Raw genomic sequence first — 15,606 nt, 5'->3', positions numbered from 1 at the left:
GTGAGTGAGCTTGATGGATTAATAGGTCACTGCATAATCCTTAAGACTGCATTAAAAATATGTCTGTCTGGCTCTTTGGAAGCAAAATGTAAAGAAATAAGGAATGGCTCAAGACAGTACCGTACAAAGGTGCACAAACTTTTACACCAGTGAACTGTGGACCTAATGCAGGCAGCATTACATCGACTACAGCTGATCCAAAACTCTGCTGCTTGATTCTTAACGTCTAACCATAAAAGAGAACATATCTGTCCAGTTCTGGCTTCCCTTCATTGGCTTCCAGTACAGTACCGAATTAATTTCAAAAATCTTTTGGTCACGTTTAAATGTTTAGATGGCCCTGCCCCGTCCTACCTCTCGGATCTGCTTTAGCCCTATGCCCCACCCCGGTCTCTCAGATCATCAGATAAACTTTTGCTGAGTGTACCTAAAACCAAAAATAAGCTCAGGAGTGATCAGGCGTTCTCTGTGGCGGCACCCAAATTGTGGCATAACCTACTCTTGACTATTCGTGAGGTCACATCACTGAGGGTGTTTAAGTCCCATCTTAAAACTCACATTGTGTTTGATTAGATATGTGTGTGATGTGATTTTAATTATGTCTTTTTTTATATGGGGCGTTCTTATACAAATAAAGTCCTATACAAATAAAGTTGAGTTGAGAGTTGAGTTGAGTAATTGTAATGAGGTCATTTAAATTATTGAAATTTATACTTAAAAAAAAATTTTTTTGTTTCTTTGTACTGTATGTCTCATGTACTTATACACACACACACACACACACACACACACACACACACACACACACACACCAGGATCAACAAGGATCCCTATCAGTTTATACTGTTTATCATTTAAAAAGCAAATTATTGAGGAACTCATATGCTGTGTGTTTTTTTTTAAATAGAACAATAACAAAAGTTTTGTAATTTACTTTAAATGCCACTAAGCATTACTCTAGAGTATTTCAGTAGCCTTAAATTGGGTTATAATATCTCCATGAGACCGAGACAGCACCCCCTGAAGTAAACCTTCGTAAAGCCACAAACCTGACAGTTAAATATTGCTTTTTCATCTACTAAAAATATCTATAAACCACACTGAACAAAATTGCCTTTTCTCTATCTTTCATCATCACTATGTTTAAGTCTATACTGTAGAGATTCGGATAGTTTTTTGACTAAGCTCTGGAAAACTGACAGAGAAATCTCTCAGCTCTGAAGCCTCTCAGTGCGCTCACGTTACTGACTCAGACACATTGATCGCTCGTCATCGGCAGAACCGTAATTAAATACAGAGATAGATTAGACAGAACTGAAAAGAAACAGCGAAGGAAAAAAAGAGCGGAGAGAGCCTCAGAGAAACTGAGCTGTCCATCAGAGATTAGAGGAAGACTAAAGAGAGGATTGAACACACTCTGTAAATGAACACAAACACACGGCGACCAGATTCACTATTCACGCAACAGTTCTCTCCATGATTTAATTACTAGATCGTTAGCAATTAAACTCAGCTGCTTTTCTTAAAGTGTATGATTTACCTAGTTCAAAGAATTTATTAAGTAACTACAATGTAATTAATTCAAGACATGGTGAGAATAATAATGAATCTAACTCTGACAGCTTCTTTGGAAATGTGATCTAAGAATAGAGCGTTAGAATTGAAAATTTTCAAATAATACATTTTCAATATATTTTAATATTTTAAATATCACATTACATTCAGTACATGTTTAGTAAATGTTTGACAGTAGACTATAATTTATTATATTATACACTGCCATTTATGAAGGGTCAAATTACTAGTCTGCATCAAGCATCAAGAAAACAATTAAGGAGATTTGAAATGTCTGGATTTGGGCTAGGAGCTGTCCAACACACTATCCAAACCTGGAGGGACAGTGCTGAACCACAAACTTCATGAATGAAATGTCTAAATAAATGTGATTGGCACCAAACAGCTGTGTGTCCATAAGAAAACCACTTGTTAGTGAGACTCATCAAAAAAAAAAAAAAGGCGCATAAAGACAGGACTTGACTGGAGTGATGCAGAAAGGTCATATGACATGATGAGTCCACATTGAGCCTACTTCAGAGTGATGGACATTTCAGGGTAAGAAGAGAACCGCATGAAGCGATGCACACATAGTGCCCACTGTCCACTGACACACATAGTGTCCACTGTACAAGCCTCTGGAGGCAGCTTTATGGGGCTGCTTTAGTTGTTCAGGTCTAGGCTCAGCAACATTATGTCGCAACAAGATGAATTGAGCTGACGACCTGAATGTACTGAATGACCAGGTTATCACATCTATGGAGTTTTTCTTCCCCTGATGGCAGAGACATATTTCAGGACTCGGAGTGTGAAAGAATTGCTCAGAGAGCATCAGGAATCATTTTCACACATGAACTGGACACCGCATTGCACACCATAATTGGTATGTGCAACCTTTTTTTTTTTGGCCAGGGAATATATAATCACTGAACTGAAATAAAGTGATGAATAGCCAGTAAGTTACTTTTAGTGCTGCAACAAAAGCCAGCAGTGTTTTCTGTATTAATGCCCCAGTTCTAAAGTGATACACAACGACCGTTAGTCTGTCTAGATAATATCCTAATCTTTTCCAATTTCGTCACTTAGCAACCGAAGCTTAACATGCATTTTTACATGCCTTATGAACATTATTACTAACAAAATAAACCTAATAGTACTGTTTTTTTATGCTTGGTAAAGACAAGAAGCTACTTATTACTTTACCCATACACTTATTACTTTTTGTTTTTGAAAGAAACAATAAATGTAGTTTACAATAACTTGAGTACCCAATAAATAATATGCATGAAGTCATATCTAACATTATTGGCTGTTTTGGTAAAGATATCTAAAAGAGTTATGAAAATATACAAGATAAATTATTCTTAAATGGAACTCAAGAAACTATATTAATAATAATACTCTAACAACAACAACAACAACAACAACAACAACAATAATAATAATAATAATAATAATAATAATAATTTTGAGCTAATTATATGTCTCACATGACCACATTCTGTATCATATTTCCATTTCACTCCCAATATGCCATTACTAAATGCCTTGCAGGCTTGCAGAATTGCAGAATTGCAAATGACCTCCTGTTAATTCTAATAATCTTCGTCAAAGATGAACACTTTGCACAGTTCATAAGATAGCAAAATTTTAAGGCTAGGCTTACCAATAAGGTCAGTATCTTTTTTTTTTATGAATCAAAATGCAACCAGGGGCAAAACTGCAGATAAGAACATGCACACTCTAACATATACCTCATAATAGAGATGAACACTAGGGGGCAACATTAACTCAAGTGATTTACTGTACACAGCACAACCAATCCTAGTTTATATTTTATCTTTTAAACTTGTTAGAAGATTAGAAGAAAAGATGAGGTTAAAAAAATTTACCCTTGTAGCTGAAAACGACTGACCTGTGTGCTCCTGCCTTTGTCTGTCCATCCTATCCAGACTGTCCAGCAGGCCATCAATCTGAACCTTTATCATCGTCAACTCTCGCTTTATGGTCTGCAGCTCCTCCATTTTCACTGCAGGGACACATTGAGATTGAGATAGAGACAGAGAATTCCCACTTTACACAAAAGGTTAGAATAAAAGTCAAAAGCGGCCCATAAAAAACCGCTTTTCGTGTGAAATATTGACTGGGCTTGAGATGAGGCAGATGCTATCGCTTCATCTGTAGAGGCTACTTCAGACAATCGCTCACACAAATCACTCTGGAAAGTCTCTTTTTGTTCCCTTGAACCTCATATTCATTCTAAACCATCACTATGTGCCTCTATGGCAGTGTGAAAAGGCACTATATAATAGACAGAGAGAAATATTAGATGGCCAATCAGGTTAAAGAAGAAATAATGAAGACGTAAAATGAGACACTGTGATAGAAATGAAATTACACAGCGCTTCACCGAACAAGCCAACATCTAAACCCTGGAACTCTGGGAGAAGCTGAGGTGACCCGAGACCTGCTGAGCTGCTAATAGCATGTTCGGAACACTCTCTTATTCTTTCAGCTCTGTTAATTTGCTGTAATGGCATGCTCTGATAGGGCTGTCTCCATTAAAGGAGGAAAGGCTATGGAAAAAGGGCTTTTAATAAAATAGCATCTGGAGGCTCACAAGAGACCGACTGATTCCTCAACTGAAATCAAACACGCAGAAAACAAGCCATATGCTAAAGTAAAAAAGGATTATACACACTGTATAGCAGAGTGCAAAAGTTTGCATCCCATGTAGATTTTGTACAGTAAAAAGTAACATTTTACTAAGTAAAATGCATTTCAATACAACACCAATTCATAAGATAAGGCAAAAATTTATAAAAAAAAAAAAAAAAAAGTTGTGTTATCATCTTGGTCTACAAACCTGGTTTAAAGAAGGAAGTGATTTACAATTAAAAAATTTTGACACAAGCTATATAAACAAAGACATTTGATCATGAAGGCATGTTACTTCATTTAAGTCAAACCAGGACTTATGATGAAACTTTTTACATAAAGGTGTAAAACTGATTGACAGTTCGGTGACGAGACTCTTAGCCCTAGGTAAAACATTTCAAATGGTGCAAAAGGTTTGAAGAAATCCGTGAATGATGATCCCGGCCGAGATGTCTCAGAGCCCCATGCAGTCATTCCCATTAACATTCAATGAGTGGAATGCTTGATTCTCGAAAAACGATAGATAAATTGTCACCAACTTGTGCAAGTGAGGAATCCTTCTGTGGGAAACTTACACACAATCATTCATCAACACCACTCGCATATTACAGGAATTTAGGAGTTATTGCCACATCCGCCCTACAGTCCTGAACCTACTCTAAGCCATTTCCACATGTTTGGACCATTAAAGGAGCTCCTGGGTGGCAAGGAGACCAGAAATACTTCTTCATTGCTCCGGTGTACTTAGAAATCTTTTTACCTTGATGGTGTCTAAGCACTAGTGAAATGCTGGGATAAGTGCATTAATGCAGCATGGGATTATATAGAGAAATACAAGAAGTTTTTACTCTCATAACTGTGTTCTATTATTCTGCACAAAAAATATGTCCTGGTATGACTTGTACAAAGAGAAAAATAGCCTGGAAGGACATGTAAAATTTATGTTATAATTGCTTTATACCATAAAACAAGATTAAATAATTATAAATGCTTTTAAGCAAATTAAATATGTTAGTCCTTGCTTAAAAAATGGTATGAAAGAAAACACTTTCTAAAGGGCATTCTGTTAAAGAAAAATAATCAATGTCTGACTGGTAACATTTGTATTACTGTTTAAGAGTTATTACTGGCCTGCAAACTCTGAAATATCTCTCCTCACAGGTTGGTATTATGTTCCTATTTGTTAAATTGTTCCCTTGTGTATATTTAAAATGAATCAATTGACTACTATTAATGTTAAATTTACTGTATATGTTATGGTTTCTTTTTTCCTCGTCCAGGCCACTGGGGCTAAGAAGATTGCCAATTATTTAGACTTTTCATGTTGGAATCTGATTAAATCAGATGTTGTTATTAGTGATGTGCTGAGGTCGAAGTATCTGTCAGGAGTCTCTAGCATCTGTTTGTTGTGTTGCGGTTTCTTTGTACCCAAGAAAAAGCTGACCTTACTTTGTCTTTGATGTTAGTATGCGACTGAAACATTCAGACCTGCGAACAGCTGCTAAGAAAATTACAGGTTGAGTTTGGGGTGTGTGCGTGTGTGTTTATGTATATTTAAGTGTGTGTGCATGCACGTACACTTGGCTTTGCTGGAGGAGTGGGGTCTGGAGGTGCTTTTGGAGGACGAGCGGTCTCGGCTGCGTCTCTGCCTGGAAGAAGACGAGCGCGCTCTCTTGGCCAGGGTTGAACTGTGGGGCAGCGCAGGCACAGCAGATGGGACGCGCTGATAATCAAACACCCTAAAGAACAAAAATGCATGCTACAATTACTTCATCGTTGTCTGAAAACACTCTTTCACAGAGCACACACACACACACACACACAGCACAATAATAGCACATTCACACAGTAAAAGCAAGTGGAGACAGAGTGAAAGACAAAATTCCTAGCATATGCATTATTTTAGCGTAAGAAAATTTCTTATAGTCTTTTAAATCATATTTGTAAATGGTAAATATTTCATTCTTATACAGACTCAGAATTTCTAATGTACAGAGTACTGCTGCTAATGTACTTAGCTAATGCTAGCCAGCCAAGATTTCTGACAGATCTGGGGAGGAAAGCTGTACTGTACATTCCATTAAATGCTAATCACCTAGTTAAAATATCTACCATAGGCTAATTAGACATGACCTCATATCAAGGGGGGGGGGGGGGGGATAAAAGCAGCTAAAAGGCTAACGCCAACTAGCTAGCCTGTACAACACCTTCAAAAATGTTAAATTACTTCTCTGCTAATGCTAGCAAGCTAATAAGGCTAACCTGACATGCTTTTTAATATTTAAATGTTATTTAATTGTTACAGTTAACTAAATGAGCTGACCTGACCTGATGTCTATGAGATGTTCATATTTGTTTTATTGCTAATGCTATTCAAATTATGCGTTGCCAGGGGTAAAGGATTTTATAACATATTCATAAGAGCTCAATATTTTTCCTGCTATCACTAGTCATCTAAGTAATACGACAACGTTTGGGATTTATAGGATAAGCTTTATCCTGTATTCATAAGTTTTCATTGGTTCTCCTGCTAATCCTAGCATAATAGTGAGCTAGCCTAATACTAAAGCCTGATGAGATTTTGGAGGGAGTTTTAATGACTTATTCCCTATTGTTAACAAAATAGTTAATAGGCCAAACTAATGGGATTTCTGAAAGTTTATTTATTATTAAACCAGGCTAGTCACATAACCAAATCCATCCATCTATTTAGGAACCTCTGTAGTCCAGCTAGGGACCGTGGAGGCCGAAGGTGGCCATTGTATTTATTACCATTTGTATGACCGTGGTAGGACCTCTGGTCAACACTCCCACACACATTCACACACTACGGGCAATTTGAAAATGTCAGTTAGCGTAATCTGCATGTTTTTGGAATGTGGGAGATAACCAGAGAACCCAAGAACAGGGAGAACATGCCAACTCCATGCACACAGGAGGTGCAAGGCAACCACTAAACCAACCTACCGCTAACGTGCCAAATGTGGTCCCATAAATAAAAATATATATATATGTTAACTTTGAAATATTTAAAAATTCCAGTTTATTTTCCTTGCAGTAGCTTTGACTCTTTTTTTTTTAAATTAATCATTAACACATTTGCGTAAAGTTCCAGGTGAGCGCACTATCACTGCGTTTCAGCACCTTTCTCAGAGTGTTTGCTTTCCAGCAGGGGTTTATGAGTTCATTTCTGTGTGTGTGTGTGTGTGTGTGTGTGTGTGTGAGAGAGAGAGAGAGAGAGAGAGATTCACCAGTATGGAAGTTTTTGCATTTCAAAACACAAGAAAGCCAGCCGAGCCAGCCACATGGAGAAGGCATTTGTGATATGGATATGAGCCAGGAGGATATTACAGAGGAGGATGCTAAAATTCTTAAAAACTACAGGAACCTCACTTCATATACTGTGTTTATGGCAATCACAGTAATCTTTTATTGTAACTCGGTTTTAAAAGTCTTCTCCTTTCTCCACCGTCTCTCTCTCTCTCTCTCTCTCTCTCTCTTGGCACTCTTTCTTCCTTATGAACAGTGGCAAGGAGGTTTTATCTCCTACAAAATCAAATTGCTGCTGTCAAAGCCTATCAAAAGCTCTGTGGTGAAGACGATGACAAGAGATTTTAGGAGCTTCTGTTATGCTGGATACTGATACCATCCATTATATCAGAGATAGAAAGAGAGAGTGAGAAAAATATTTAAAGTGTTTTTAGGGGAGCATTTTGTTCACTCTTGGGGAGATTTTTTGCTCTTTTTAAGGCTTTAATCTGTTTGAATATCAAGACTAGAAGCAGCTGCTCAGCTATCACTAGAATTTTTATGAATTGTGGGATAATACATAGAAGATGTATATATAAAGACCCAGAAAGCTAATGCAATCAGGCCATGATACTTACTTTAACTCTCCATGCTGTAAAAATGCAGGTTTCTATGCCAAACTATGCCAAGTGTAAATGGCAATTTTATTTTACATGTCACATGTTAGTGTTAGGTTACCAAAATAGGGTTCTCAGGACAATTTATAATTTGATCATAAGTGAATGGTATATATTCACATACATTGTACCAATTATTATTATTATTATTATTATTATTATTATTATTATGAGAAAGTCTTTGTCACATAAGCCATTACTTTTTTTTTTGTCATATTAACTTAAAGTGGCCGAAAAAAAGTAAAACTGGTGAGGAAATATGTTTTGAAAATGTTTCACATTATAAATTATAACTATAAATTGATAAAACATTCTTTATCAAGTTAACACAGGTTTTAGAGCTCTGCCATAGTGGGATGCTTAAAAGCAGAGTGTAGCTTAAAACAGAAGCGCGCAGTGTTTGTTTTGCTGTTTTTTTTAAATAAGCATACACTATATTGACAAAAGTATTCTCTCATCTGCCCTTTACATGCATATGAACTTGAGTAACATCTAATTCTTAATCCATGTGGTTTATTATGATGTTGGCCCCGCCCCTAGCAGCAATAACAGCTTCTTTCTTTTGGGAAGGCTTTCCACAAGGTTTAGGAGTGTGTTTATGAGAATTTTTAACCATTTCTCCTAGAAGCGCATTTGTGGGGTCAGACATTGATGCTAGACAAGAAGATCTGGATCGCAGATTCTGCTTTAATGCATCCCAAATGTGTCCTATTGGGGTGAGGTTAGGACTGTACTGGCCAGTCAAGCTCTTCCACATCAAACTAACTCATCCACTTATTGGCAATATAGTGTATATAGGCAATATAATGAACTGAATTTAATTTTATTTTAACAAACTATATAAACATTATTGAGCAAAAAAAAAAGTTTTTTTTTTTCTATGACCGAAACATAACAATTATGTGTTCATTATGAGAGTTTCACATTTTTTAGTCCCATATTCCAGTAGTAGTAAAATCTACACTTTCCAAAAATAATAATAACTTTCATTCTCCTTGACATATCCAAAAACCAAAATACACAGTTTGATGCCTGGCCTCCCAGTTAACACACATTGGCAAGGCTTCCATATAAGCATTATTTGTTATTTTTTTAAATCGTTATTGACCTACAGTATGCTGTGTTGCTGGCACGGGTCTGTTCAGCTCGGGGTTAAAGCTAAGCAGATTGTGAAAGAAACTACACACTTTTCCATTCATTGGTAAAAATAGGCACCATATACTGCAGATTACCATCAGGACAGTGAGAAGGGATTTTTCCTTTGCAGTTGAAGGAGGATGTGGTGTAAATGGAGTCTCTTGATTTGCTGCATTCATTATTAGCATAATGAAGGCAATCATCAAGAGTAAATACTGTCTTATTTGCAGTCACTGATTACTGTACATTCCTACATGCTTAAATATTTATGGTGAGCCTACTGAATTTCTAAGTAGTAGAGGAAACAATTCTAAATACTACAATTGATCATAATTTTTTTCTTCTTCCTCTTCTTCTTCTTATTGTATAGACATAAAATTGCAGCACTTTACTGTACAACGGTCTGAACTGCAGCAGAGAGCAAAAAAATAATTGATTTGGTCTATTATTGAAAAAAAAGAAAAGAAATCAGTATAAACACATGTGTATATATGGGGACACTAAGTTTGGGAGTCAGGGCTGGGAGAATTGCACAGTGGCAGTTATAATATGTGTATCTATAAGTTTCAGGTGACAGGATTGCAGAAAAAAAAGCTTTTATTCATATCGAATACAGAAATAATAAAACAGCAGGAAGACACCTCTGTATCAAATACAAGCCCTATTGCATTTCAAAAGTTCTGCGAAGGATGTCTGTTTTTAAAAAAAACAAAGACGTATTTGTGTTCATCATTCAAACAGCTGCATGCAGGACATTTAAACACACTTGTCACGCATTCCCCACCTGTACCTTACTTAATTACTGGCCCTCCGGGTGGTGAGGCACTTTACTGGCCATTTACTCTTAATTACGTCTGTTAGAAAGCTGTTCATTATCTTCAGGTGCGAGGATTAAAGCTGTAGTGCCCGGGCCAGATTGTATCAGACTGTTGAATGACAGCTGAAACAGTCTGCTGATTGCGAGTATATCAAGGAGACAGGATTAAGATGTGAGAAAGCCTTTAAGCTCCTAATCCATGACTGAGCAGATAAGACAGAGTAAACAATTACACGAGTCTTGCTTTGGCAGCACACTCAGGCCATTCGTTTGCAAATCGAACTGAGTTTATTTAGCCGTCCAGTGACAACCTTCGGAGCCTTTACTGTCATTTACAGTTAACCATGTCCCTGATTTTGGTCAGTTTTTATAAGTCATAAAATTGTAATATAGTTAAAAAAAGAGTAATGCTGGATTAAAATGATGTGCCTTAGAGCTCTCTGAAGCTCAGGATTAGTTGGACGATGTAATTATTATGATTGCACCATATTTGCTGTCTAAATCAGTGGGGAAAAAAAAAACTTTGGGTAATAAGTATCACATTTCATTTGATATATTGATAAAGACTCCATTATATAGTGAGTACAAAAGAAACTCAAAGCTTTTTCTTCATTAGGAAGACACCCAAGTAAGCATTCGCTCTTTCCTATCATCTTCCTCCAAAATGGACCAAAACCAAATATTGTCTAAAGGGGAAAATGCAGAAGACGCATTGAACAAAATCTTAAGATGGAACCTACAAATACAGGGTGATTTATTAGAAAGAGGTCTTCGGATATTCTGTAATAACTCTCGCTATGATAAGAATCTAACCCAAAAAAATACACTACATACCTTGATGTATGTGTAATCGATTGCAATAATGCACTGCTAGACATGATCGCCATTTACTACCAGACACTTTTCGCTTCATGTTCCTGAATGTACCGGAAACAGTAACCGTATTGGACTCTTTTCTCCATATCACATGCTTTGGATTCCAGAACGATGGTGACATGATACGCATGACCTTTTCGCAGCTCTTTGACATGTTAAAACCTCCATGTCTTCTGTGCGAGGCATCTTAGAGACTTTGTAGGCCTTTGTAGAGACTTTGTAGGTCAAAAAATTTTTTTGGGGAAACCCTCCGCCATGAGAAGGGAACAATGACCCTGTCCTTTCTGCTTTTTGTGCCATCCTTTAAGGGTACATCAGGAACACCATATTTCTTCTTAAATTCAATCTAATATCGTTTAAATGAATTGGTGACCCAACATGTTCGCACAATGAAGACGCGCTGCTCATTTCTGTACACCACCATCCTATAGAGTGAAGGGGTACGGAATTTTTTTAAAACCGTCATTTTTTTTCTGGTTTGCTTCAATATAATTTCATTTACAAAAAAACATTTGCAAAGAGAAAACCTTTAGGGGTAAACAGCGCCTACTTTATTGGGCTGACTCAGGGGCATCTCAGTGTGTTCGAAGCTCCATATACTTAAATAATTCTTTTGATTGTGTAAAGCTGCTTTGCGACAATGACAATTGTTAAAAGCGCTATACAAATAAAATTTAAATTGAATTGAATATACAGAAGAGCATAGTGTATGTTGTTTTATTTAGATTATTTCGTTCTAGCAAGAGTTATTACAGAATATTAAGAGCCTCTTTTGAGTGAATATCAAAATTGTATAAATCTCCTAATGCTCCAGCATATCATCAAGTCTTTTCAGCAAGATAGTAGTAAGAGCACAATCATGGCTATGATGTTATAAGGTGATAACAGAAAATAATCTTTAACTTTAAGCTGTCAAAAAAAGTTGTTTTGTTTTACTGTCGCTGTGCCACATTATGACATCACTGTGGCACGACACAGATTGACTGACAGCCTGTAGAAGCAGTTGTAAGAGTTTAGTAGTGGTTTCAGAGTCACTGAACCAGTACTTACTGCAGTATGAAACAAAATGGCCCAAAACATTTTCTCTTTGACATTATTTATATTTTTTATTTAAAAAATTGATCTTTGAAAATATGGGGTCAGATTTTTATAAATAAATAGATAAATAAATGTAAAATAAATAAATAAAAAATGAAATTAATTTCAGTATTTTCCACTTTTCACAGTTGAACCTAGATGATTGATGCAGCAAAGAGCAGTATATGAGACTCCAGTACGGCTTGGTACAGAACCTTGATATCTTTTTGGCACTAACCAAATTGCTTCGATACCAGAGAGTAGCGAAAAATGCCTCGTCATTCGGTACCAAATTTCTATACCTAAGAAGTATGTCTCATCAGGTGTCCGTGAGCCAGTAAGCACGCAGCGAGCTGATTACAGAGCTCATGGACGCATCTCGTGTATCGTATCTCTCTACAGGCTACGGTGTACAGCACATCGCATAGTAGGTGTAAAAATGTCTGTGCAATCAAATGTGTAGGGTTTTATTTTATCATCCCTGATGGTTTTATCAGCATGCAATGCAATACATACAGTACAAAAAGGACATCGCTGTCCAGATTGGCAACACGACAAAATTAATGAGCTACCTAAGGAATAGATGTACGAGCAGAAAGTTGTACCATGCTGGGTGGCAAGAACAAAAACAAAAACTTCTTCTGATTATTCAAGTTTGCCTAACATAAACTAACTACGAAACTTCCACCACAGGATTATCCTTAATGTCATTTTACTGAGGCTGGCCCTATGACAGGTGGCATTCAGCAAACAAAAGATTCTCATTTTGATTCTGGCCAAAGAGCCCAAGTATGAGCGAAAGAAAGAAGATACCAAACCTCTTTTTTTTTTGTGAAACTGTGAAGTGCGTAAGGGGCAGGATCATCTGGTGACATGACACTGCATGCACTGCTTGAAATAAAACCTAAGAAATGGAGGTGTTCCCTTTCGAAAGCTACACTCGATGCTGCGCGAAAGCGCTATGGGAAACGATTCCTCGTGACCAGTTGTGAAGCACGTGTGTGTCAAACACGCCAAATATTTTGGCAGTTAGACACGTGTGAATATCTCGCTGAGGGCGATCTCCATGCTTTCTGTTTTTGAGTGTTTGGGGGAAGAGCACGCTATCCCGGGCTTCAAGGAGCAGGTAAGTATTGCGATTTTCTCCCTATTAAAGTCCCTCGCGCTCGGGTTCGCCGCCATAAAGCGTAACCGCGACCCGCAGCGCATTTCTCGCGTGCAAGTCTGCCAGAAGCATATGAGACAGAATTGTCCTTTTCTTTCGCTCTCTCGCCGGATCATGATCATCCTTTTACCTTTCACTTCTCCTGCGCGCTTCGGCGCTTCTTGTAAAGGGGGGAAGAACTTTTTCTCTCGCTCCCGTTGAGATGGAAACTATGACTCCAGAGAGCTCCTCTAGTGATGAGCCAGTGTGTTAGTTGGTGTTAGAGGTGGTAACGCGCAGTTTAACGCGTACACCTTGATTTGCCGTAAAAATAAATAAATAAAATAAATCCCCCAAACGCTCAAGGTCAGCTGCAGGTGCCTGTCGGGTGGCCGGAGGAGGAAGGCCCCTCCCCCTCTTGGCGACCTCCATGAGTTAACTCTTTCATGGAATAAACCGAATTTATCCAGTGTTTTTGTGCTATTGACATCTGATTTGTTTCAATGTCATGGATGAAGGCGCGGTCCTTTATAATGAGGTCCCAGATCAGAGTGACGCTCGCGGGCTATCTCTTTCCTGGGAGCTCATCCTCCTGGGAAAAATCCACACTCCCCACCAAGCGTGTAGACTAACATCTTCGTTGTGGGAGGAGATTTTTCAGGCAGCGGGTCAGCCCGTTGCCTGTCCTGCACAGCCCGGGTCAGCCCGTTGCTGTCCTGCACACAGTGGCTTTGCAGGCATACCAGACTGACCTACTGAGAGCTGAGCAGCAGGAGGCCATGGTTCAATCTCCGCCACCACTGGTGTTTCAGGAAGCAGCGGCCTCCAGCGAAATGTTAGGTGTTCAGTGTTCAGTCCCTTCCTCCCATGTTCAGGATGCCTAACATCTAACACACCCATCCAGCCGAAGTGTCAAAGTTTGTGCACCTTTTAGAGAGGCCGGCAGCGGGGAACGTACTGCCAGCTATGTCTCTTAGATACAAAGCACTGTGGAGGACCAGCATCCTTAGGAGGCCATGGATCAATCTCCGCCATCACTGGTGTTTCGGGCGACAGCGGTCTCCGACAAAGTGTTAGGTGCTCGGGTTCCTTCTGCCGTGTTTCAGGACACCAAACACCTAACAGCCACCACCATCACTACCACCCCTTCGCCTAGCTAAGCAACAAAGCTACTGTCAAGCATGTCTCCCGGGCTACTGGATTCTATCATTGTGTTTCAACAGCGTGGGTTTTCAACCTTCATGAAGCCACAGTGATCACCTCTGTTAATCCAAAATCACAGGCTTGCTGGCAAAGGGGCCCTAACACATGTTCCCCTCCCAGACAGAGCGTCCGGCGTCAACACGTCGCCCTAGCCCACCTCACTTCTTAGGGTGGAGCCCTAATGCCACAAAAGTGTTCTCCTTCCTACACAAGGTATGAAGTTGAGTGACATGCGGAATCCAAATGCAATGCAGGCACAGCTGTCTTCTGCGCGCGCTGAATTCCTTATAGCACTCTAAAAAAGTATAAGCTAGGCCAGGTGGTAACGTCACCGTCCCAGAGTGGTTTTAGTGGTGGCTAAGTGCCGGGGGATTTCATCCAAGGGCCAATCCCCAGAGGCAACAAGGGTTACGCGACGGAAGCTTCGTACCCTTTCTATGTGTTTCAGGCCCTCGTCCTTGACTCTGAGTCGCACTCTAGGTCCATGCTGTCGTCGCAAGCTGCTAACGGCAGACGTTTTTCCCTTAGGGGCCGGAGCGCAACATTAGATGGCCGCCCAGCCAAAGGGATCTGGAGAGGTCATCTTCTCGTGTGGCACATCAATTGCCCCGAAACGATGACTCTATTTCTGGCACTAAAATACTCCCTTCAGCAGCTGAGAGGCAACAAGGGTTACGCTTCGAGAGCTTCGTACCCTCTCTATGGAGCTAGCGCCTCGGCATTGACATGTCAATGTAGCTCACCTCGTTTTCTTTAGGATCGAGTCTCAACGCCACGGAAAGTTTTCTCTTTTCTACACAAAGCATACATTGAGTGTCATGTGGGATCCGACTGCAATGCGGGCACAGCTGTCTCCTGCGTGCGTCAAATCCATTTTAAACACTCTAAAGGAGTTCAAGCTAAGCCAGGAAGTAACTTTCACCGCTTCAGTGGTGGCAAAGTGCCTGGGGATTTCTTTCAAGGGCCAATCCCCAGAGGCAATAAGAGTTATCCGCCGAGAGCTTCGTACCCTTTCTATGTGGTTCAGACCCTCGTCCTTGACTCTGGGTCCCACTCTAGGTCCGTACTGTCATCGCAAGTTGCTAACGGCAGACTTTTTTTTTTTTACCTTTACGGGCGAGAGCGCTGCCTTAGATGGCTGTCCAGCCCAAGAGATCTAGAGAGGTCATCTTCTCGCGTGGCATATCAACCGACTCGAATTGATGACTTTATTT

At 39.2% G+C, this 15,606-nt stretch overlaps 1 protein-coding gene across 2 annotated transcripts in view; it reads right to left on the bottom strand.

The window, feature by feature from the left end:
* Positions 1-15,606, bottom strand: part of LOC128527476 (RNA-binding Raly-like protein) — a 95,058-nt gene that overhangs the window by 6,502 nt on the left and 72,950 nt on the right. For both annotated transcript variants that reach the window (XM_053499868.1, XM_053499869.1), the window contains 2 exons: positions 5,791-5,951; positions 3,470-3,583 (listed from right to left, as the gene is read on the bottom strand). In XM_053499868.1, the coding sequence (XP_053355843.1) occupies positions 3,470-3,583; positions 5,791-5,951 (275 nt within the window). The remainder of the gene's footprint in view (positions 1-3,469; positions 3,584-5,790; positions 5,952-15,606) is intronic.

The sequence above is a fragment of the Clarias gariepinus genome, chromosome 7 (genome assembly GCF_024256425.1).
Source record: "Clarias gariepinus isolate MV-2021 ecotype Netherlands chromosome 7, CGAR_prim_01v2, whole genome shotgun sequence".
In the NCBI taxonomy this organism is placed as follows: domain Eukaryota; kingdom Metazoa; phylum Chordata; class Actinopteri; order Siluriformes; family Clariidae; genus Clarias; species Clarias gariepinus.
Note: the sequence above shows the minus strand (reverse complement) of the source record. Positions and strands in the feature narration are given on the sequence as shown.